Raw genomic sequence first — 23454 nt, forward strand, 5'->3', positions numbered from 1 at the left:
CAGACATACATATCACAAATAGAATGAAAAACATGACACTGTATTTTGTTGTCTTTAGTGACCAGGAACTGGAAAAATGCAGCACTGCATTTTACTAAATGATGATTATGATTGTTTTTTGCTTTTCTTAAGAAGTATGTATTATAACATAAACACTCAATCTGGATTCCACCAGTCCTGTCACAAATACAAAAAGCAGATTGCCTTCCTTGTACAAAAAAATTACAAACACTGTACACTTTCCACGTAGTCTTTTTTCACCAGCTACTGCTACAAACAGATGATGCGTTAAGTGAAAAATCAACTGCTGGTCTTCTCACCAGAACACTACAGTTCCTCAGAACCTCTTCCTAAAGATTTATAATAAAATTTTAACAGTCTTGCAGCATATTTCAACCCAGTAGATGCCATGTGCAATCAGTGCTTCTCATGCCAAACTGCTTCTTCTACAGTTACATTGCAGTTCTGGTGCAGTGAGGTTTTAGGGCCTTTGTTTAGATATGCTACACCCCTTTCCAACACCAGAACAGGACTTTTGGAAGCTACAGTCCCCTGGAAAGGTGGCAGGACAGTTCACTTAGTTCTCCTTTTAATGAACAGTGATAGAGGATTTCTCTTAGCCAGGTGTTCCTGCATTTCAACATGCTGCACTTTCAAATGCCTGTATGACCAAACCTTATCTGTTCTCTGTCCAGGCCTTGGGACAGCAGGATGGTCCTGAGATCACCCTGTATTTTTTGTCCTAATTCCCTTCATCCCTTTCTTCACCTTCATGTCTGTTCTTCTCACTTGCTCCTCTTTGTGCATCCCACTCTTTCTGAGGCTCAGGCAGCACAGCCAGGCCCTGGGTGTCCTGGAGAAGCCTTGTCTTGAGGCCTGCATTGGTCATGGAGACTGCCAGGCTCTACTGCCCAAGCCAAGGATCCCCTTACAATGGTGAAGCTCGGCCTGGATAGACTTTTGGCATTCAATACCAACCTCTCCCACAACTTCATCCCTTTTGGAATGTGGACACCCTTGAGAGTTGTCACTGGCAGAATGACAAACCTCAAAATCCTTGCTGTCACTGTTGATTTCACTCTCTGTGAAGCCCCAGCCCCTGGCTCAGGCCATTTCCATAAAGCTTTGTTTCTTAGCATGTGCTTAAACAGCACTATTCTTGTCTGCTTGTGGCGTAGAAAATGGAAGCAAAAGCAAGCAGAGTCACTTGCATCTTGGGATTTAATCCAACACTGAAGCCATGGAGTAGTGCAGGATTTTGGTGAAAATAGTTTACAGATTGTTAAAATTACTCTGCCAATTAAAGTCACCTCTCTTAAACACACTGTGGACATGCTGTACTAAATTTAACAGAATCTCTCAGATTTGAGGTTTTTCCCAAAGATAACAGTTGTCACACAAGTTGTTTGTTGTGCTCTACAAAGCCTATAGATGTTTGGTGATTTTCATGGGAGAGAGCTGACCTTGAAACATGAGAATTGAGAGGTCACTCTCAGAAAAATGCAGATTTTGCTTGTAACAAATCAGAACAAATAAATTAAGTTCTGTCACAACTTTGAAGGCATTATTAATCATGAGTTTTAATGCTTTAGGTATTTTGAGACTACTGCAAGTACTTCAGCATCTTCTTCCATGTCACTTTAGAAGGTGGTTTACCAGCCAAGAGCATGTGTAAATAGGGCCTAGAAGAATGAAATTATTAGGGTTATGATAGGGAGCTAACACTTTTAGAGAAATGGGTGGAGGAAACAGTGAAAACCACTTAAAAGCAAACATTTGCTCCAATTGCTACAAAAATATAGTGATTGCCACTAACACCTGCTGTTCAGTTTATGGACTTTGTTTGCTCAACTACAAGACATCATCCCAAAGGCAGGCTGCTAAGGAGTCTGTTAGTTTAAATCTGATTTTTATGTCTCCAACATCAGTATTGTATCACTTGTATTTTTCCTCCACTACTACAAGAAATCCATGAGTCATTTCAAAACCAGAAATTGTATCAATTCAGGACAGGATATAATGCTCTCCACAGCTCCTGCACATTTATTAGGTATCCTTATTTTTCATTAGTTTGAAAACTTGCCAAATACTAATAGTAAAAATGCTGTTTTCTCTTCTTAACTTGTAAAGAAATGCAGCTCTAGAAAAGGACAGTCTTCCTTTCTCCTTCCCCCACCAGTAATACAGAGCCTTCTAGTCTTTTGGAGGAGATATTTGAATGATTGACACAGACCACTACACATAAAACAGCAAATTTGCTGTGTGTGATGTGAATAATTACTGCATTATAGTTTCAGGGTTTAGGGCAGCTGTAGACTTAAGTAAAATAAGCCTGCAGTCCAGCTGCAGATACAAGTTTTCTTGCGTTTTCCCCTCCATTGCTGTCTTCCTTAGCAGTGACCCTTTTCAGACTTTTCAAGGTACAAAACCTTTATCAAATTCTCGAGCTCAGTCCTGCACACTCTGCTTTCACACATTTGGCTGATCTGAGCTTCTCCCTCGCTAAATGTTTTCCACTGGCCTGAAAACAAAGACACAAAGGAGACAGATATTGACTTACAAAAGGGCACAGGGACTTTGAAGACATCTACAAGCACTCTGCAAACCAACTGATTCACAGTGGTCAAAGAGGGAATGTCCAATCCTCCCATGGAAAATATTTAAAGCATCTTACAACTATGTAACATATTCCATGCAAAATAACTTTGTTAAAAAAATAAATGAGGTTCAGAATATCACTATTTTCTTTAATTAAGTAGTCCTGTAAGTTGGCTCTATTTATTCAACCATTTTATGACACTAGATACCCTGGTAAACCAAAGTACTTAAAAGTTGGGAAGCAACACAGCTAAATGTTTAATGTGCTGTGAACTCCTCTTACCTGTGTGTAATACAAAGTGTGATGGAAATTAATATTTCTACACATTTATGACAGTGTTAATAGAAATGCATGCTGTCCTCGTAACTAGAATACTACATTACAGATAACAGTGACAAGATTTACGGAAGGCTGACAACAAAAAATTAGAGAATTTTTTATATGAAAACATATCTGTATCTCAATAGGTCTGTAACAATTAAGAATAAAATATTTCTGGGAAAAAAAGACTTTTTAACTAGGAAAAAATTAGAGAAAAATACTACAATTTATAATTGTAAAGCAAAAGAACTAGGAATTAAAAATATCTGTATCTTAATTCAGTTAGCAAATTGGCTGAATTAGTAATTGTTAACTACTGTCACAGTCCCAAACTGGATGAAATACAAAAAACAAATTGAATCAAGAGTGATAAAAGAAGTCCATGTTCTTTCATAGAACACATTTTAATAATGAAGATATTGTTAAGAACATAGAAAAGCAATCTTTCAAATACGACATAAGTGTATGTAGAACCCCTTTAAAAATATCTGAATTTTCTCCCTTCTAGATTACTTTCTAAAACACTGGGGTAACTTGATGTGTTACATAAATAAATCCAAATTCTGCAGCTGGGCTGACATTAGTCATATTTCACACTTATGCTAGCATGGGCAGAAAAGATCCCATATTGTACTTTATCAAAACACAAGAGACTAAGACAGCATGTACATGAATTACTGTTATATGTATCTATATTTCAAGTTGCTGTATTTTGATTAATTAAATCTAAACTTATCAAATATTGTGATTATATACTAGAGAGAAAATACAGTACATCCATTTGACTGGGCTAACAGAGAATGTTTTTCATGGCTATGATTATATAGAGAGTAGAAACCTCAAAAAGTCAGAATTTTACTTACTAAGGGTTGTCCTTGTTATCAGCTTGAAGTAAGGAAGTCCTTCAAATTCTCTCTTGGGCAATTTTTCAACGTAGAGGTGACGCAGAATCCCTTCAGCAATGAAATGAGAAGTACATGTTACTGGAAGTGTGCCCATTGTTCTAAAACTGGAGTGCTGTCCTGCCTTTTTGTAAAATTTTCAGTCTATTATTTTTTAAATTCTGTTTCTCCATCCCCCTATTTTTTTGCTATTCCCCTGTAAATCTTCCTGTGAAACTGGGATTGCAGTGAGTTTGTGAGGGGTATGAGAATTTTTTTCCAAAATAGCTGAATCCTTCCTTATTATAAGTAAATGTAAGATTACAACAGAAGCCAAAAGTCCTGGCGTCTTGGAGAAAAACAGCATAATTTTGCAGTCAGATACCATTTTGAGCCAGCAAGCAACATGACTGTCAAATCATTATTAGGCTTCATGGCTTTTTAACACACAGGGTAGTTGCGAACCATCCAATGCTCTGTGATTTGTTTTTTGCTCCCACTTTGGCCTTGGCTTTCTCATTTAAAACATCTAGAGATATATCATTTTCATGCAAAAGGGTACACTATGTGAGGGTTTCCTATGGGGATCATACGCTTTTTGCTTAATGTAGATAGAAATGATTTTTATGAGGCTGGACATCATTTTTGTCACGCTAAAAGTTCACGATTTGCAGTAGTGCTTGGGCTTCTGAATGCTTCTCTATTTTGTTCTAATTTTACCAGCTAGTCCAGTAAAAGATATTGTTTCCATCCTTAATATGTTTTTTTCCCATATTCTATCTGTACCATCATGGGTATATCATCACTATGGCAGAAAGGGCAGACCAGTTTGTATGGAAAGCTTTTTTTGGTCCATCCTAAGTAAGAGCCTCCAGGCACTTGGTTCAAACCCTACTACCCATTTATCTGCAATAAATTATTGAAAACCTGTTTGTCATTGTGCTTTTGCTCCCAATGAAGGGTAGGAGTTGGCAGGACTACAGCTTTGTGTATTTTAATGAGTTTTGTACAAAAAAATTCAAATATGTTGGAGGTGGCTATAATAGTGATATCCTAAAGAGCCAAAAGAGCAGCAGTCTCAAAATGCTTGGATGGATAAATTGTCCTAGGATTTTAATGGAAGATGATACACTGTTTAAAGAAAGAACTTGCTCAACTCACCTTTTCTAATTGTCCACACATGTATTTCTATTTGAGGTGGCTTTTCAATCTCTATTGCAATTTTCCTGATGGTTTCTCCTTCCTCTGTGAAAATGGATTCATAGATAGGAAATGTCTCTTTCCCACAGAAGTAATCTTTATTGTCAAAGGTTTGACTTGGCACACCTTCTGTTTAAAAACCAAAAAGGACAGAACACATACTACAGCTATAATCAAGTCCTCCAGGATTTAGTTGGCATCAATAGCCAAGAATGGTTAGTTTGAAAGTAGAATGTTCATTTGTATGGCCACACAAATCCATCTCCAGCTGTTAACACAGACACTTAACAGTGTTCTGTTCTGCCAGGTTCTGGTAGCCTGTCCCTGGTGGCAAGAGTATTTATACTTGTAATCCAGTTTCCTAAGGAAATAAGGTGTGTACAACAATGTGGTCTGGGAGATTCCTCACAAGTTTTGAACCTGTTCTCTACATTTCAAGCATATTTGAAATTATGTTAGAAATCTCAGGGTAATAAAAGAAGTGAATGAAAAAAGGTGGTTGGTTAGAGTGAAGAGACCTGAATTAAAGTTTTGCTGCGGAAAAGAATCTCTGAGGTTTGCATTTTGCTTGGCAGCAGCCAAGTGGCCAGCTGGCCACGTGATCCACCCACAACACACATTATCTCTTGCCTGCTATAATTTCTAATATCCCCTGTCTCTCTGTTACCACTGTCCGCCCAGCAGCAGCCAGGGAGACAGGGGAGATAGTTTAGCTTACCAAAGAAGAACCTAAAAACGAGGCTCCTTCCCTTGCTGACAATGGCAGTTACAGCTTTATTTCTTGGGATCCTACGGAGTGAGGTAGCAGGAGGGAAAAAGAGGAAGAGGTATCGATAAGCACTCCTTTTTGAAGACAGGGGGAAAGGGGTGGAGGGAATCCATACAACCAATAAGGGGAACTGGGGAGAAAAAGATAAGGGAAAGAAACTTACAATTCTACACTTTCAGGGGTACATTTTTTGGGTCATACCATTTTTCCTAACTACATTACAACACTTGCCCAACTGGTAAAGTTGTAGAGCGTAAGTAGAAATTGTAATTATTCTGTTTGCAATTGGAAGTTGGACAAGAATATAAGAGAGATTATGCAACTTAGAGGCTCAGACCACTGTTTATGGAAACACCTAATAATTAATACATCTCCACATATACAAGAGAGACTGCAGGAAAAGGTTCAGCTTTCCTAAAAATGGTCACATAAGATCTCAAAAAACAAGGCAGTAACCTCCTTTTTGCCATTAATTTTTCTATTGAAGCCTGTTAGCCAGGCTTTGTTGGCTGTTCTTCCAATGAAAGCTGTGGATCTCTGCTTCACAAGTATCCAAAAGACCTAGACACACACCTCCTGCCTGCCTACTGTTGCTGCATCATGTTTTTTTTCCAATTACGCAAGACAAGCAGGAGAAGATGGGAAGTATGCATTCTACAAATGTCTCTACATATGGCTGAGCAACTCATTTCCTCAGAGCATTCTTTCCCAATGCATCACCAAACAAATACACAAATGGGTACATAAGTGAACTGTTTAAAGACATAAGGGAACTGGACAGTCCTTTACCATTCATATTACATGAAACATGGCTTTTCATTTGGCAAACCATCAGCAGAATCCTTTTAGGAGATTTTTCACTAGCTGTATGCATTTATTTTAGTAATGTCTATGTAAGCTTTATCATTAGTGCAGCATAGACACAAAACTAAATCTGTGATAAATTAGTATTTATTTTAAGGATTAAGTTATGTAACTGACACCAATCAGAATTTTGAATCCTTCTGGTACATTTTAAAAAGCAGAAATTATGTTATCTCCATGTGGATTTTACAAGCTAGAAAATTATTTGAAGGTTCTGTGGGCACTGTGGTGGAGGAATTACTTTTGGAAGTTATGAACTTTTTGCATACATTTCTGTAATACTGTCTTTGGAAATTAGCATCAGGAAGTCATTTAACAGCAGAGAGAAAGGCAGTGACTGCTCAGAACATCTGCCAGCAGCATGTCCCCCGTGTGAGGATAAGCAGCAAAAAGAGAGGTGGTCAGGCAGTTCTGCCTGTCTCACACTGAGACTTCTACACACACACACACACTGGAACATGGCACAGCTGCTGCTGTACACATCGGAGATTGTGATCAGGAGGCTTGAGCCAAGCCCTTTAACGTGCACAGCAAAAAGGTGATCTGTGATCAACTTTATTTTACCTGGACAGACTTTACAGCATTTTCCTTCTACCTTCTGAGGGTATTTGCAGGGATATTGTTCTGGACAGTGAATTTTCTTACATTCTTGTTTGGTGATGTTGCAGGTGCACAACACACACTCTACGATTCCAAAGGCCCGGAGATTGGGATGCCAAGATTCACCATGTGAGTATGTTTTGCCATTTGAAACACAAACTACAGAAGAAAAGAAGAAGAAGAAAAAGTTCAACTGGAAAAGGTATGTTCACTGGTTACTTATATATAAATATTCATTTGATTCATGCACATTTTTTTAAAGTAGCGTCTCCATACATCATCTGTTAGCATCTCAGGCCTATTTCTCTGCTTGTTAATTTTAACTTGTAGTTCCTTTAATTAAAATGAGCCTGAGCCTGTGGTCACCTTTTTCTGAGCAGTTTTTCCTTGATGTCAACTCTGCTGATGCTGATGTCCGTTATGTTTTGAGGAAAACAGTAAAGGTCTCTGAGTCAATTGTCAGACTAGCATCCCACCAGTTCATGCATTTCAGTTATGCATTAACCAGATTAGAAAACTCACTTCTCCCCCTCTTATTCTCAGTCCACACAGAGGACACAGCCTGCTACAGTGGCTTTGGCTGCATTTGAATCAGATTTGCAGATAGGTTCATGTCATTTGCTACTGAGTCATCTGCACAGCTCCAGACATTTGCTGAACACAGCTGTTGCAGCGAGAGCAATGCTATCAGCTGGATGGATTAGTGATACCTGGGCTTTTTATTGCTTGTACATGAGAGTTCTGCTATGTAGCATACAGAACAAACCACAGATTACATGCAAAATGAAGTTTAATTCCTTTGTGGAAATAGATATGTCAATAGGTATATAAATTCATTTGGCTTTTGGAATCACAAGAAAGCATGAAAATATGCATACGGGACTGAAAATTCATTCCAAAAGCTTCTAAGAACTTCAGAATATTGATTCATCACAGCCCCTGGGAGTCAGAGAAATACAGCTGACACAAAGAGAGTGGAAAAAACCCTGCCTGGTAGAAGCCACTTTGGGTCACCCAGCAGTTGATGGGAATTAAATCACTTTACACCATGTTTTCATTTGTCCTATAAATCCTACTTCTTTCTTTTTAAATGTTTTATAAACACAAAGAAAAATGCAAACTAATCCTAACAAGGTGAAAGAAAGGGCACTGCCTGATTTCTAAAAGCAACAAAAGTGAAGCTGAGATATATTGTAAATATTTCCAGTTCTTCTAATATGCCATCATTTTTATTAATGTTTTTATTTGTAAAATATGTCCCTATTTTGCCTGTAACTTTCAGAAGCAATTTAATTTTTATCTGTAATCTGAAATTTATAGCTAACTGGTAACAGATGTAACCAACTGGGTTATACTTTAGTGAGTTACTGAGATTTATGGGGAGTGTTTTTTGCAATGTCTTTTTTGAGCTTATGCTATCATTTGGTTTATACTTTGCTATTTTAAAATTCTTTCTTAAGATATGGGAGTTTTTTAGAGGTAGAAAACAGTTTTGTTTCTCAAATTAAAGTTTTATCTGTATACTAAGAACATGGGAGAAAAAAACTATAAATGAAAAAACTGGTAAGTACTCAGATGCTCAGCAGGCTTCTTACAAGCTTACATAGAATATTATTGCTAATTTGTATGCTTACATGGACTTCTTTTCCCCCAGCCAGAGTTCCCCAGATCCTTTATGGACATAAATACTTCCTGAGCTCTCCCTGACAGGGAAAGGGATAGTATGTGACATTGTATGTATACATACTCTCTGTCTTTTTAAGGGTTGTTTGACACAGAACAATTAAATAAATACTGTGAGGTAGCTTCTACTTCTAGTAGAAGCCAAATAATGGCAAATAACTTCAAGTTACCCTGTTTTTAGTGCTCTTCCTTCTCAGAGTGATAAATCTGTATCTACACAACCACATAGTATCTGCATGTCAGGAGAGTTGTTGTGTGTTTATTTTTTAACTTGTTGAAATGTGTCTCAAGGGACATGTCCATCAATTAATAAAACACTTGTTAATTGCACAGGAACAAAAGAAAACATATGGTCAGCATTCCTGTTTCCATCATGGGGATCTCTCAGATACTCCCCAAGCAGTGAGTGTCTGAAGTTATGCTGCATCCAGAAATATGCTGTTCATCTGTATGCCCTTTATCTGCTGAAACAAGTCAGTTAGAAACTGCTTTGATGGTGTCTTCATGTGCAAATTACATGTCAAAGACATTGCACTGCATGGAGATTCCTTCTCCTAGATTCACCACAAAACACTGGCATGATCTGAATGCTTTTTCATGCTTGTTCAGGTGGATAGTAAAGATCCTATAGCAAACATTCCTTCTGTTAGTTAATACTTTAAAAGATTAATTGGCCCTGATACAAGGGATTTTAACTCTTTAACTCATACACTCTAAGTGTATGCTGACTGGTTTTTGTGGATAGATGATGTTCTGAGCACGTGTTTTTACAGCTATTTCTTTTATAGTTTCCTAGGCCTGTTCCTGCAGACCTCTGTTCACTGAGGTACACCCCCTGTGGGAACTGAACATCCCACCCTTCTTATTGTACAAAACCTGCTGTCCCACTAACTGGTGAGCTGGTATTTTCCCTTTGTTTTTGTCCTTCCTGTAGTGCATGAGGAATATGACTTGAATATGGTTTGCCACATGAACTTAAAATTCTGCTGTCCCCAAATGTAGCATGTCCTATATTCTATTAGCAGAAGGCACTAAAGGGTTCTTAGAGTGAGTTTCATTACATTGGTTGAATTTCTACAGCTTAGGTATCCAGTACAGGCTAATTGCCTACTCTGCCTCTTGTGTTAGTCACAGGGAAGGAAGATCATCCCTTGTATCCCACTGTCTCAGGAAACTTGTTTAAGGTGGGGGAAGACATGAGACTGTCTTTCATGAGAATAATTTTCTAAGTCTTGGAGGCAGAAAACCTCCTGATACTGTGGCAAAGCTTTATGGTTTGAGATTTGCAGGGCAGTTGAAATATAAGCTGTTTTACAGTTATAAAAGTATATAAAAGTTACAAAATAGGAGAGAGTGTAAAGAAAATAACCACAAAAAAATCCAGGACAAGCCACTGTGAAAAAGTTAGTGAATCTAAAGGTATTGTGGTGTCCTTTGTGGCACAAAGTACTCACTTCCTTGGCAGCCATCACATGAGCTCTCAGAATTACGAGGTACAATCCCACAAAGTAACTCGGAGAGCAACACTGCTTTTGCAGAGTGAAATTGCATTGTTGTACATGTAGGCATAATTGATCTCAGACAAGAAGGAATTTCATATCCTCAAGAGCTTATTGCTTTTGCCTCCCTGATTTGCATTGGATTTCTCAATACTAGTGTGAATTTTCAAAATTCTGCTGTGTACTTTGAAAGGTCTTTTTGAGCTCTAGGTGACTGATTCCTGACCCAGAGCAATACTGTAAGAAATGCTTGTCTTTACCTCGTCCGTGCTTATGCTTGTTGTTGATGACGATTTGTACTATTGTTCCTGAGGCCTGCTGTGGATCTGGTAGGACTCCACGGTTACTCCTGGCATTGGGAAATCGTGGAATGTTGGCTACCTGCCTGGCAGAGGTGGGTGGCAGGTCATAATGGAAGCGATGATATGAGTGTCTCTGTTTGGCGATAGAAAGAAAGCAGGAGAGTAAATGTCTCATTCCAACGAACAAGAAATATGAATAGGGAACAAGTACTGCTCAAAGTAGTTGTAGTAGTGCATAGCATGTTTTCTAGAGCAAAAATACTGCCTCTTTTCAGGGATTCATTTTCCAAACTGCCCATGAACCTGAAGGTTTCATATTACAGCCCTTATTTTATAGACATGATTCTTCCCACTCATCCAAAGATCTGCTGGTTCATGTATTAAGGTAGTACATCTAATGATTAAAAGCCCTTCAGATTATCTCCCAATGCTGTTACAAAAATCATCTCGAGCAGTAAGTTGTTAATGGTACTTTTACCACCAAAGACAGTGAAGCCCTATAGTAAATATAAACGTGTATGTGAACTGGGGAGCAAGTATCTGCAATTATTATTTAAAAGCAATTCTTGCGTAGCAAACAAATACTGTCAAATTTTATTCTTATGGACCATGTACAGAAAAAAAAATTCAGAGACTTCAGCTGCTCTAATTTGGCATTATTCATGAATTCAGGTGGAGTGAAAGAAACCTGTTTTGGGCTAGATTCACAGAACCCAGAAAGAGGCAGTACGTATTCAGACCCATTATCATCCTTGTCTCTTTTTTCCCCAATGTACTGCCATGCACAGCCCAGCAGAAAGTATGTCTTTAAACTATAGGTCCCACTTACAGCTTCCCTGTTGGCTGGCTGCCGGAAGATGTCTCCATCAGAATGTTCCCATGATAATTCCCTATCTCCTGTACATGAAGCAGAACAGTATCCATTAGAGGAGTAACTGTGCAACACCTTGGGAGATACAGAGAGGAAAAGTCTCACCTGGCTTTACAGCTGTATTAGGGTCTAGTCAGTAGCAGATGAATGAATATGAAAATCAGAAAATTATGATAGTAATATGCTTGACCATGCAGGGGGCAGAAACTGACTCACAGTTTCCTCCCCATGAGCTGTGCTAGATCTTGGCAAATACTTTGTTTAGGTTTGCATTTCATACAAAACATAGAGGAGAGATAAAAGAGCTTCTGCCATATTGGAAAGGACAAGGTTGATTATGAGATAAATGATTATTTTAACATTTTTAAATAAGAGCAGTAGACAGGAGAACACATTAAAAAAACCCTGGATCACTGCAGACAGTAGGTTGCCTGTAGCGCATAATCTGATGCAATCTCACCTCTCATATGGAAATGCTAATGAACTGGTTTCTCATTAGTGACTGTATCTGAAGTGACTTAATTCTCCTAATTCTCCAATGTAAGGCTGGTTTACTGCATAGCTATGTTTGATACTTTGGACTTTGAAAAGAATTGATTTTTGTAACTGGAAGTGGCTGGTTTCAGACACAGCTCAAATGACTACCTGGTAAGTGACATCTGACAATTAACAAGGATTTACTTTAATTAACTGTCAATGTATTACATTTAAAAGAGTATATTGTTCCTGGGAACAGAACTATCACGTTGCTTGTTTAAGATCAGGTGGCTTCTCAAACAGTTTCAATATTTGTCAAGGTACTGTGGAGTAGCATGGCAAAACAGCAAAGAATAAGGAACAATCACGATGCAAAGGAGCTGAGAGATCCTCATCCTTGTTCCATCTGAGGTGACATGTTCATGCAGCATAGAGCACTGCCCTCCTGAGAGATCAGTTTAGGTCCTCCATAGTGCCACATATAAGTTAATTACCACTGCATGGTCCCCAGAGTAAGCAGTTTGTCTATACTATATAGCTTCTGTGCAGGACCTTATTCCTTCAAATTTTGCAGGGCTCTCTCTGCATCCTTGTGACAGCTATAGCTGGCCTATAGCTGCACAGATAAAATTAGTCATAATAGACATCAAACAGCCTAGCTCATTAGGGAACAGAAGTAAACAAGTCCCCAGGCATGTTAATGATAGGTCAGATGCAAACTCAAACAGGGGAGCCCGGCCAATTCCTTTGAACTTTGAATGCACCATTCAAAGTTCACCATTGGCCACTGATCTGGGCGGAATTAATACCCTTAACCAATCACGTTTGTAAGAGCAGGAAATTTTAAGCCCCTATATAAGGGGGTGTCCAAAAATAAACTTTTGCTGCTGAAGCGTGAACTGTGTGTTCTTGTTCATTCCTGTCTCCAACATCAGTGACACATCCTGCTGCTTTATTAGCAGTGATGCACTCTCAAGTACCTTCTTGCTGGCTCAGCCCTCCACTGCTCAGAGCTTTTGGTCCAGTTTGTGCACTCAGTCAGCTCCTCAGGTCAGGGGCTGTGGGACTATGCTGGTTTGTGTTTTGCAATTCTCACAACCATAGGGAAAATTATACAACCAACTTGATAATACTCCTTATTTTCACCATGCAATAGTACTGAGTTCAAACAAGCAGAACATCGAAAGAATACAGCAGCACAAAGGTGCAAGCAGGAGAGATTTTCAAAGCATCCTGGAATCGCTGATATTATGAGTGGCACTTCTGAAAAGCAGATATCTTTAGGTGCTTATCTGCATCTTTGAGAAGGAGGCCATAGATGCTTAGATACCCTGGAAGTGGTGATTCAAGTGCCATAATACTAGTACTGAGATAAAATACATTTAGAAATTCTCAGACATTTTTGGCTTTAAGAGACAGTTAGGTTTAGACATGCAAAGAGGTTGAGAAGGCCACTAGAATCAAGTGTCCTGTGTGTACAAGATTGAAAATGCAATTGGCTAGTAAAATACTGAAGTCACCTGAGTACTGTCTGACACCTAATTTAAATCTGAATAATTGTCCTTGCCTTTGAATCGAAATTCTTGTGTCTTGCACAACTTGAGTGGGTCCAGTAACTTGTCAGATAGCACCTAATCTTTTATTAAAGCTTCATCTTTTATTAAGCTTCTCTACCCAGAATAATGGCAGCTACTTCAATACATAATTTGAAGCTTTGATTTACCTGATTAGGGGGATGCAACTTTATCATCAGAGCATTCTCACCTTGTTTCAATTTAGGAAAACTGTTGCCCTGAAAATTAAGCCTTCTGATCTTGTTTTCATAGTTTTAACTACTTTCCTAGGAAAGTAACTATAAACATAGGTGTTTATACATTCTTTCAAAGAAACATCTTTTGATGGACGTTTCTCACAACCACTGTGATTAGGAAGGTAGTAAGCTAACTATCCAATCCCTGGTCATTGTAGAGAATCTATAAATACTAGAGTCACAAAAATAAAAGCATTCTTTTTCCGTATCATACATTGAACCATGTCCGTGTGAATCATTCTGTATCCTACAGTGACAGAAAACAAAGGCAGGAATTTTACCTTGCTGGCACTTGCAGGGTAATTTTACAACATGCATTGGATTGTAATTGCATGGGAAATTTGCAGTGTCCTGAGTGACAGTGCTGGTATACAGACAAGGCTCTGGAATGGGGAGTAAATTCAGAGCCCCTCCTTCTGTGACTGTGCTTGAACGTACCTCTGCAAACTGGACAGCAGAACTCTGGAACAGAAACTGGGAAAGAGCAAGGTAATTTGGGACAAGTCTTCAATCCACAGTACACATTTCCTTCCTGCCAGTAAAACACAAAATGGAATTTAGAAGAAGTCATTGATTGTCTGGTATTGTATAGTAATTCTTTTATGGACATGCTTAAATCTGTGTTTACATAAATGCCACTCTTTGAAAAAGCATAATATTACATTAGAACAGTCTGTTCAGTACTTGGCCTATGAAATTCTTAGTTCATGAAGAATATGATGATGATTTTATGAGAGGAAGTAGAAGGCTGCCAATAGTTGATACTGAAGAGCTGGCTGGATTGAGAGGGACATTTTGGCTCAGACACTGGCCCTGAAGAGTCACTGGGTGACTGCTCAAATAGACTGGATTTGAATTGTGACATCTCAGGAATGGCTCTGTGGTTCCCAGTGTCAGTTCAGAGCTGTTACCTCCCAGTCTTGGGGTTCTTTACTTACCAGTTCAGTCTAAATGAAATCAGTCCTTGGTTTAGTGCTATATTTTCCAGTTAGGTTGAAGGGAACTATTCTATATACGCCACGCAGCAATATTTTACCTACTGCCTCTGCACTGTAAACTCAGTTACAGCAGATGCAGGGTATGCATTGTGCACTGTGTTTAAGAGGTCATCTGGCATTTATTTACTAGGTACTGCACATTAGCTCTGAGCACTCTTATAAATTTTTCCATTAATTCTCAATTCCTAGCCTTTGCTATGCATTGTTTACACTTCAGTGTCACACCTTCTAGAAAGGAGAACTGGAGTATAGACAGAGAAGGGATCTGTCAAATCATGTTACTTACTGAGCAGCTGCACTGGGCACACTGGTTTGCTTGCCTGTTTTGGAAAAGCCCCTCAGCCACAAACATTTCACCATGGTGGTAGGTGGTGCCATTGTATTCACAGGATTTCCCGGTGATTTTGCTGCTTAATGAGAAAAGGGAGTCTTCTGGAAGCAAGGGGAAAGGAACATTTCATGCAAATATTCTTGATAATCCACAGTGTCATAAATACAGGGGAGGAAAAACTTCCCTTCTCCCTAATTTCTCTTTATTATTGAAGGACAAGCTTTGTCATGCTGCAAAGTAAAAGTGATATGCTACTATCTTGCTGAACTTTGGTAAATCACACTTTGAGCTGACTGTCCCAGTTAATCCTAAAATGCTGATGACCAACTGCAATACAAGCACTAATGGCCCTGTCTCAGGCTGCAGTGTTTTCCCTTGTTCTGTAGCATTTGATATTAGGACAGAGGGGGTGTGATTATGTGCTACTTGTTACATGTGTGTGGTTCTTTCATGCTTTAATATAAAAGGCATTAGGTGCTCCATACACACAGAATCCCACTATCAATAGCACTGTTCTAGCAGGGTTTCCCCCTTCTTAGTACTGGGTACTGATATAGTTGGTTTTTTAAAAATTATTTCTTATATTATAGCCCAGGGGGAACTTAATTGCAGATTAGCAAGTTGTGCCACAGGGCCTGGATGATTCCCTGCCACCCACAGGCACAAACCTTTTGGTAGAGGAGTAGTAATAATGATGATGAGACTGCCAAGAGAGAGCTATGTACTAATTAAGTGTTTGTTCCTAGTGGCCTTTGCAATTCATTCCTGCTGTTGTCTTCAAAACGGGCAAAACTTGTCAAGGCAGATGCCAAAAGCTAACTAAAAGTTAATTTTTCTCTGACATGCATTTTAATGTCAGATATGCAAATGAGGAAACTTTGCAGAATTCAATGCATATGACAAAGTGCACAATATGGCAGTGTCAATTCAGCTCTGAAACCTCCTGATTCAACTCAGTATCATAGTTCTGCTCCACATGGGTTAAATGTCTTTCTAAGACATAAAGCTATCCATACCTTTTGCTAAAACATCCCCTAGATTGTTTAGCTATTAGCAGTTGATAAACTGCAAAGGGATTACACTTAACCCATGAAATGTAAGTTACTTGATACTACTTGGGCAGTGAACCTGGAACTACACATTTATTTTCACATGAAAGGGAAAAGATATTTCAAATAAGGGCTCTGTGGAAGTAACAGTGGAGTGTTTGTTCTCTGGAGCCCAAATCACAGCAAATTTCTAGGGATGCAGCTGAAATTTCAATCAGTGGCTTTGGGCTTTCATGTAAAAGAAACCTGACCTGAAAATTCAGGTTTTCCTATAGCCCCTTTCATTTATCCCTATCAGATAAACCTGGAGATATTTTTTTGTGAAACCATGACACCAGAGAATGTACATTTTCAGCTGTGAGCTCAAGTGAAAAAGCAGTTTTCTGCTGGTATGCACTGGCACTAAACACTGTAATTTAGTTTTCCATAAAAGAATATATTAATTACATTGGTCCATCAAATATTAATACTTTAAGTGCTAAATGTCAAATCTGTCTGTGGAACATACATATACTACAGTATTTGAGAGTGTATGGGATCAGCAATGTCCATTCTGTAGGAGACAGGAAGAAGTCAGGTAGTTAGGGTTCCTTGCCTGATATTTCATTGACTGACACTCTTGGTATTTGCACTTCCACAATTGAAGCACTGGATACATCATTATTTCAATGCAATCAACAGTGTTGAATGATACCTTTCCAGAATCTTATAAAGACTACAGAGCCCTGACAACACCTGTGTTTGGCACAGAAATGCATTGCTTTCAGCACTTGCTGTATGGTTTTGCTAGCAATGCACAGTCTGGAATGGCAAGATTTTTGCTCTAATTAAGACATCCTTTGAAAGTCCTCAGCAAAAGATTCAACTAACAAATTCAGCTGCTATTAAGGCACAAATATTGGAAAACATGGCTAAAAAGGCACTTTTCAGGACTGTGATGCCTCCAAAAACTTAAATCTTTTTACTTGGGTTTTCTGAGAGTCATCTTATAGAAAACAGGAGGAAAGACTGACAAACCTTTAGGTATCTCCTTGCCCATTAGGCAACTGGAAGAGAAGACTGGAAAGATATTAAAATGAAAGGAGAAATTAAATGACAACACAGATGGTCCTTGACTGGAGACAAGGCCCTGTCCACACAGCCTCTGTAGAACATTGCTGTTACCATGTGGAATGCCTGTCCAAAAGCAGTGTGTGGCTTGTGATCTGACATTTGCAAAGACCAATACCTGAATGACTCACCATGACTCTTCAGAGTGTTGGATGAAGAGAGTAAATTTTATTGCCAATTTACCACATCACTCAGTTCTGTAGGAAATCACCAAATGCACTTAAAACTGTGGCTTCTAAATAAGAAAGGAGGACGGTGAAAATTTTATTGCTTGGAAAATGATGGTAGAGAGTTGCACTAGGTAGTGGTTTTCATCTATGTTTCTTTTAATTGATCACAGAGTTGGGCCTTTGACAGCTAAATAATTACATGCAGCCCAAAACACGCGTACATCTGCATGTCTAGAATTTGGGAGGAAATTCTATAGCTAGAGAATCACAGGATCATTAAGGTTGGAAAGGACCATTAAGATTGTCCAGTTCAACTGTCAACTTAGTACCACCACCATGTTCACCACTAAACAATGTCCTCAAGTGCCATATCCACATGTTTTTTGAACACATCTAGGGATGAGGATGCCACCACTTCCCTGGGCAGTCTGTTCCAATGCTTCACAACCCTGTCTGTCAAAACATTCTAAACATACCTAATGTAAACCTGCCCTGGTGCAACTTGAGGCCATTTCTTCTCATCCTGTCACTCATTACCTGGGAGATGAGACTGACACCTGTCGCCCTGAAAACTCAACTTCTGAGCTTGCTGACATAGTTTTCTAAGACTTTCCCAGTAACTGTAAACATAGAGATATGTATGCATTCCTTCTGTTACACGTCTTGTGATGGACATCTCTCATGGGCAGTGCAGTGAGAAAGTGTTATCCTGACCATCCAATCCCTGGCTGTGGTCAGAAACCTATAAATCCTGGGAGAAGAAATAAACTTTCTCTTCCTTTTCACCACACCTCGAGCTGCGTCCGTGTGACTTGTTTTGTGTCCGACAGCAACAGACACCCACCTCACTACAACCTCCTTTCAGGGAGTTGAAGTCTTATGAAATAATTGTAAGAAAAGTCAGTTTCAATTACAGGACATAAGACCATGATTTCAGTCCTATGCTGAACCAACCTGTCCAATAATCTTTTAGTACATTAAGTGACTAGACATATTTCATTATTGCACAGAGTCAGGTCTTAAAGATGTTTTCAGATCAAGACCACATTACTTGTTATTGCAAAAGAATATATACAGTCATATATTGGAGATGGCATATTGGAGAGCACAACTGACCCTCTCCAAATACAGCATTTCCCTGGAGCTGCAAGGAAGATTTGTTTATTTTCTGTGTTGAAATACAATTTCTGGCTAGTACATTTTCTCTGTCTAACTTTGCAGGTGTATGACTGACTTTCTTCAACTTGGACTTTGCTTCTTTTCTAATACTTTTTAAATAATGGCTGATTAGAGGAGTTCAGACTCCCCCATGATCTCATATTCTCCTGCAGAATGTGAAATTAGAGTCATTGTGGATTGTTTTAATAAGTGCCACGTTTGAGCTTTGAAAAATTTTGTTCTTAATGCTATCAGCATACATTATTCTGTGCCTTAGAACAGACAGGTTAGAATCAGATTAATTAACTGTGGATATACTGCATTGCTCAAAGCTCTATTTGTAAAATAAACCTTGTTTGTATTGTATTTGTATTGTAAACCTTGCTTCTTAATCATGACTATTCCCAAAGCTTTATCTGGCATTTTAATGGTGTTCACTAACTTTGCTTTAATTAGCTGCCTCTGTAAAGTACCAGCCAAACCATCTGTGTGAATCCTTTTAATTAACTGGGTTCAATCTGAGTTTTTTTTCCTGGCATTCTTAGCATGTCAGGGGAAGCAACGTACAATGTATAGGGTAAAGATGTTATAGCATCAATTGAAAAGGAAATATCTCCATTTCTGTGGTTGGCTTTTATTCTGTAAGTGCTCAAACTTCTGTACAGAAGATGAGACGCCATGCTTATATTTGCCTACAATTTAAGCATGATCAAGATATGACCATGAGTCTGCAATATGGATAGCAATGATTTATCACCAACATTAGCATGAGGTAATGGCAGGAGCTAAGATGTACAACCTGGGCTTCACATGACCTGATATGGATTTCAATTTATCCTGAAAGTAACTTTAGAGATTAAACCTGGCTGAAGATATCCTTCAGATTTTACAAACAGGCAACAGAATACAACTGTATCAAAAATGGATTAGCTTCAAAACAATTATTTTTAAAAAGCAACTGGAGACTAGAGTGGCTATGCCTGAATCCTTATATCCAAACATTCCTCTCTTCCAAGCATGGGATTCTGTCCAGCTTCTTTTGTCTACCTGAGCTGTTTTTCACTGATGTCCCACACACACAAGATAAATTCCAGGCTCAATGAAGCCAACAGAAAGGTTTCCTTCAGGATTCAGCCAACCTAAGTGCTTGAATACTGCTTTTTTGAGATTGCTGCTTGTACTGTGAGGAACTGTTGATCTATACAAACAGGATTTGTATCAACTAAGACCTGTTGATACAAGACCTGTACAACTTGATGTGAAAGTCAACTATGAACTAGAAGTACAGTATAGTTAACATGTTTCATGAACTGTGGTTCATTTGACAGAGCATGCGAAGAAACAGTATGGCAAAAAGTTTGCCATGAAGAGATGCTACCTCAGTGTGAACTGCAGCACCAATGCTTTCCTGATAGTCTGACAAAACAGTGTTAGTTATGAATTTCATAAACCACAGAAATTTTATGGAAATTTTCTGGTGGAAATTGGAGCAGTGGAATCTGCTCCAATCACATATTTTTTCATGGAAGCCTATCTGGATATCTGATGGTCTGCCCATGACGTGAAGTGTCTAAGGGCCAAGCTTTGAGGGAAGAGTCAAAAATGTACACATACCAGACTTTCTAGTCTTCTGGGAGAAACAGATTCTGTATCACATGGATCATAGTCAGTTTTGGAAACATCATCTTTCAGCTTTTTATGTTTACAATTCTGTTCCTTCATGGATTTTTATAAAAACTCAGTCCTGAGATGCTTTGCCCTTACTTGGCTATGAAACAGAAGAGCATCAGTTATTTGCTCCTAGTCCCTTAACTAACTTAGATGAATTCTATGGGCAGTTTCTGACATTTGAAACACTAGTAACTTGTGCAAAAGTATTTATATGCAGAGAGTGAAAAGCAGTAGCCAGCTATGAGCAATCTAACCTTTTGGGAAATGGGGAATGACTTATTTGAGGAATGGCTTTAGGATCCAGGCCTTACTACAATCAAGTGCTGAACTTGGATCCTTCTGGATAAGGGCAAGAAGTACAGGTATAATTACTAATGAACAATTTAGGACCTACCTAACAAATTGGGAAAACCACCTCAGAATCAGTACACTCATGGCATGATAATCAGTAAAGTGTTTATGAAGTGACATCTGAAAGACAAAAAAAATAATCTACTTTTGGGTAGTCCTTGCCATTGGGGACAATGAGACATCTTGGCTTTCTGATAGTCATTGTGCTGAGTTGTACTAACCTGCGGTCAGTAGCAGGTTGAAGTGAGTGTCCTCCTGAAATGGAGACTGCACACATTGGCCAATGAAGGCACAAGCAAAGCTCATGGTACTCATAACCCTCAGCAGGGTCTGCTGGGACCCTGCACAGCAGTGCAGGAGTGGTCTGTAGGGGTTTACTGCATCTCTATGAGGAGCTTTCTTGTACAATATTCTGTCCATTTGTGTTAGTACTTAACACTCTCACTATTGTTTATTTTAGTATCAGAACATCTGGCAAAGAACATTTAAAAAAAATCCTGCAGACTCTTGGCTTGCTGACTTAGAAACAATTTTTAACCTGCAATATTCAGAATCTCCTAGTGTCATTTAATGAAAAAGATATGCTTTTAATGTCCAGCAGAAAGGCTGGGTTTCCAGCCTGGTTTGGATTTTACAGTTTGCCTATTTTATTAACCACCCTAATAAAAACAATCAAATGCTAAACAATATGAAATTAATCACAAGGTCTAATGCCTTAAGAAATTTACCATACTGGGAACTGTTTTGCAGATAGTCTGTTTTTCTTAAAGCAGACAGATGATAGATTATGAATCTGAATCCAGAGAGGATTTTATGAAACATGTTTTCTGAATCAACAAAGAGCATAAGCATGCACAGACTAAGAGACTGAGGATTGTTTTGGTACCATATTCACTAGAGAAGCAATTGGATTCTGCTGTAACTCTGGGACAACTGTTTGCACTGACACCTCTTCTGCACATTTCCTAGTATTCCCAGGGAGTTTTGCTACTCAATGTACATAATTGGAAGTATCAGTTAAGTTGTAATAGGGACTCGAACTCTCTGGGCTGGTGCAGGATACTGTCGTTTGGACACCAGCTGACCAATGATCTCACATGCTGCTTTCTGTACACCTCAGGGTGTAACAGTATCATGCAAAGCTGCATTACTTTCCTTGTAACTTAAAATATGCCTAAGAATTATAAGTTAGCCATTCAGAAGCCACACATAAAGAGCAATTATGAAATAAAACACAGTTCTTGGAAATGTGCAGACCAAAAGCATTTCTAATGCTAGAGAGGAACAGGACTCCAGTATCAAAGTACTTCTTCCTATTTTATTTGAAATAAAATTATTTCCTTATTGAAAATTTTGTAAAATCTGAATCAGCTCAGGCACACACACTGCCCAACAGAAGTGGGCAGTACTTTCATTACCTGACATCTGCTTTTGGAAAACTCTTTGCTCAGATAGGAGTTGCACATACCCCTAGGTCTCTGTTAAAAACATATAGCTAATTCTCCTCTTTCATGGAGTCCAGGTCTTTTCCCTATAAACAAACTATTCTGTAATGTACACATAGAAAGATGATAGGGATGATTTTTGCATACTAAGTCTCTTAGTGGTTTTCACAGCAGTGTTAAAGGCTCACAAAATAGTCTTCATGCACAACTGCAAAAGATTAATTCTAGAAGGCCCCAAAATACTACTACCTGAAGTAGTCTGGAATAACAGTAATGACATAATTTATGTGCAGAATCTGAATGGCAAATGGATACAAACTGAGAATTGGTTTAGATTAGATATTAGGAAGAAATTAATTACTCTGGGGGTGATAAAGCCCTGGCACAGGTTGACCAGAGAAGCTGTGGCTTCCCCATCCCTGGGACTGTTCAAGGCCAGGCTGGACAGATCTTTGTGCAACCTGGTCTAGTGGAAAGTGTCCCTGTCCATGGCAGAGGTCTGGAAGATCTTTAAGGTTCCTTCTAACTCAAACCATTCTATGATTCTATGAATTTACTTTTCTAGTTACTTTTGATTGCACAGACAGTTGAAACATGTTTGGATCCTCTGCTACCCTGATGTACAAGAGGAAAACACATATGTATTCCAGGCTTGCTCCTAGTGCAGCTTCAGGGTTCGATATCTAAACTGACCTCAGAGAGCTAGCAGCACATGGGGGAATAAACTGCTATTATAAATTGACTGTTACAAGATCAAAACTACCAACTAAAAGGAGACTTTTATTTACAGTGGTAAAAAAGTTTTTACCACTGTCACATCAAGTAGAGTAAAACACAAATATTCTAGAGCTACTTCATCACCAGAACTAAGTCCTGATTGATCATCTTATGAAAGTACAGGAACCTCAAACAAAGAAAACCTGTTACACTGTTTCAATTCAGAATTAGCTTCTAGGGGTCAGCTAGGATTATTTTAAACAATCTTTGTGGCTGGCAGTCCTGGAATCGTAGCACAGCATATGAGACCAAATGGATTTCTTTCCTACTAAAAGTTATTTTGCTTAATTTCTTCTCTCTACTTTAGTTTCCACTCTAAACAAATGTGTCACCTCAAGGTCTGATCCATTGAACTAAACAGATTTGGAACCTAGCCCAAACACCTACTCTGTGTGGCACAGCAAAAAGGCAGTTCCCCCTTTCATCTTCTGTCTCATATTTCTACCATATTCCTTAGTATTTCTAGAAAGGACTATATCATAGTCAGTAATTGCATCTGTTCTCATAGAAGACTGAGT

The 23454-nt window shown here is 38.7% G+C and overlaps 1 protein-coding gene across 4 annotated transcripts in view; it reads right to left on the reverse strand.

Moving 5' to 3' along the window:
- CHRDL1 (chordin like 1) overlaps positions 1–23454 on the reverse strand; it is a 63849-nt gene continuing 40395 nt past the window's right edge. For 2 of the 4 annotated variants that reach the window (XM_005530024.3, XM_088062692.1), the window contains exons 5-12: positions 15161–15306; positions 14315–14408; positions 11548–11615; positions 10677–10851; positions 7199–7393; positions 4963–5130; positions 3784–3873; positions 1–2521 (exon numbers count right to left, since the gene is read on the reverse strand). In XM_005530024.3, the coding sequence (XP_005530081.2) occupies positions 2391–2521; positions 3784–3873; positions 4963–5130; positions 7199–7393; positions 10677–10851; positions 11548–11615; positions 14315–14408; positions 15161–15306 (1067 nt within the window). In that variant the 3' untranslated portion in view covers positions 1–2390. The remainder of the gene's footprint in view (positions 2522–3783; positions 3874–4962; positions 5131–7198; positions 7394–10676; positions 10852–11547; positions 11616–14314; positions 14409–15160; positions 15307–23454) is intronic. The other 2 variants (XM_088062693.1, XM_088062694.1) reach the window with 2 other exon arrangements.

The sequence above is a fragment of the Pseudopodoces humilis genome, chromosome 15, assembly GCF_049639895.1.
Source record: "Pseudopodoces humilis isolate 2021_Gansu_Grassland_sample_001 chromosome 15, ASM4963989v1, whole genome shotgun sequence".
NCBI classification, from domain to species: domain Eukaryota; kingdom Metazoa; phylum Chordata; class Aves; order Passeriformes; family Paridae; genus Pseudopodoces; species Pseudopodoces humilis.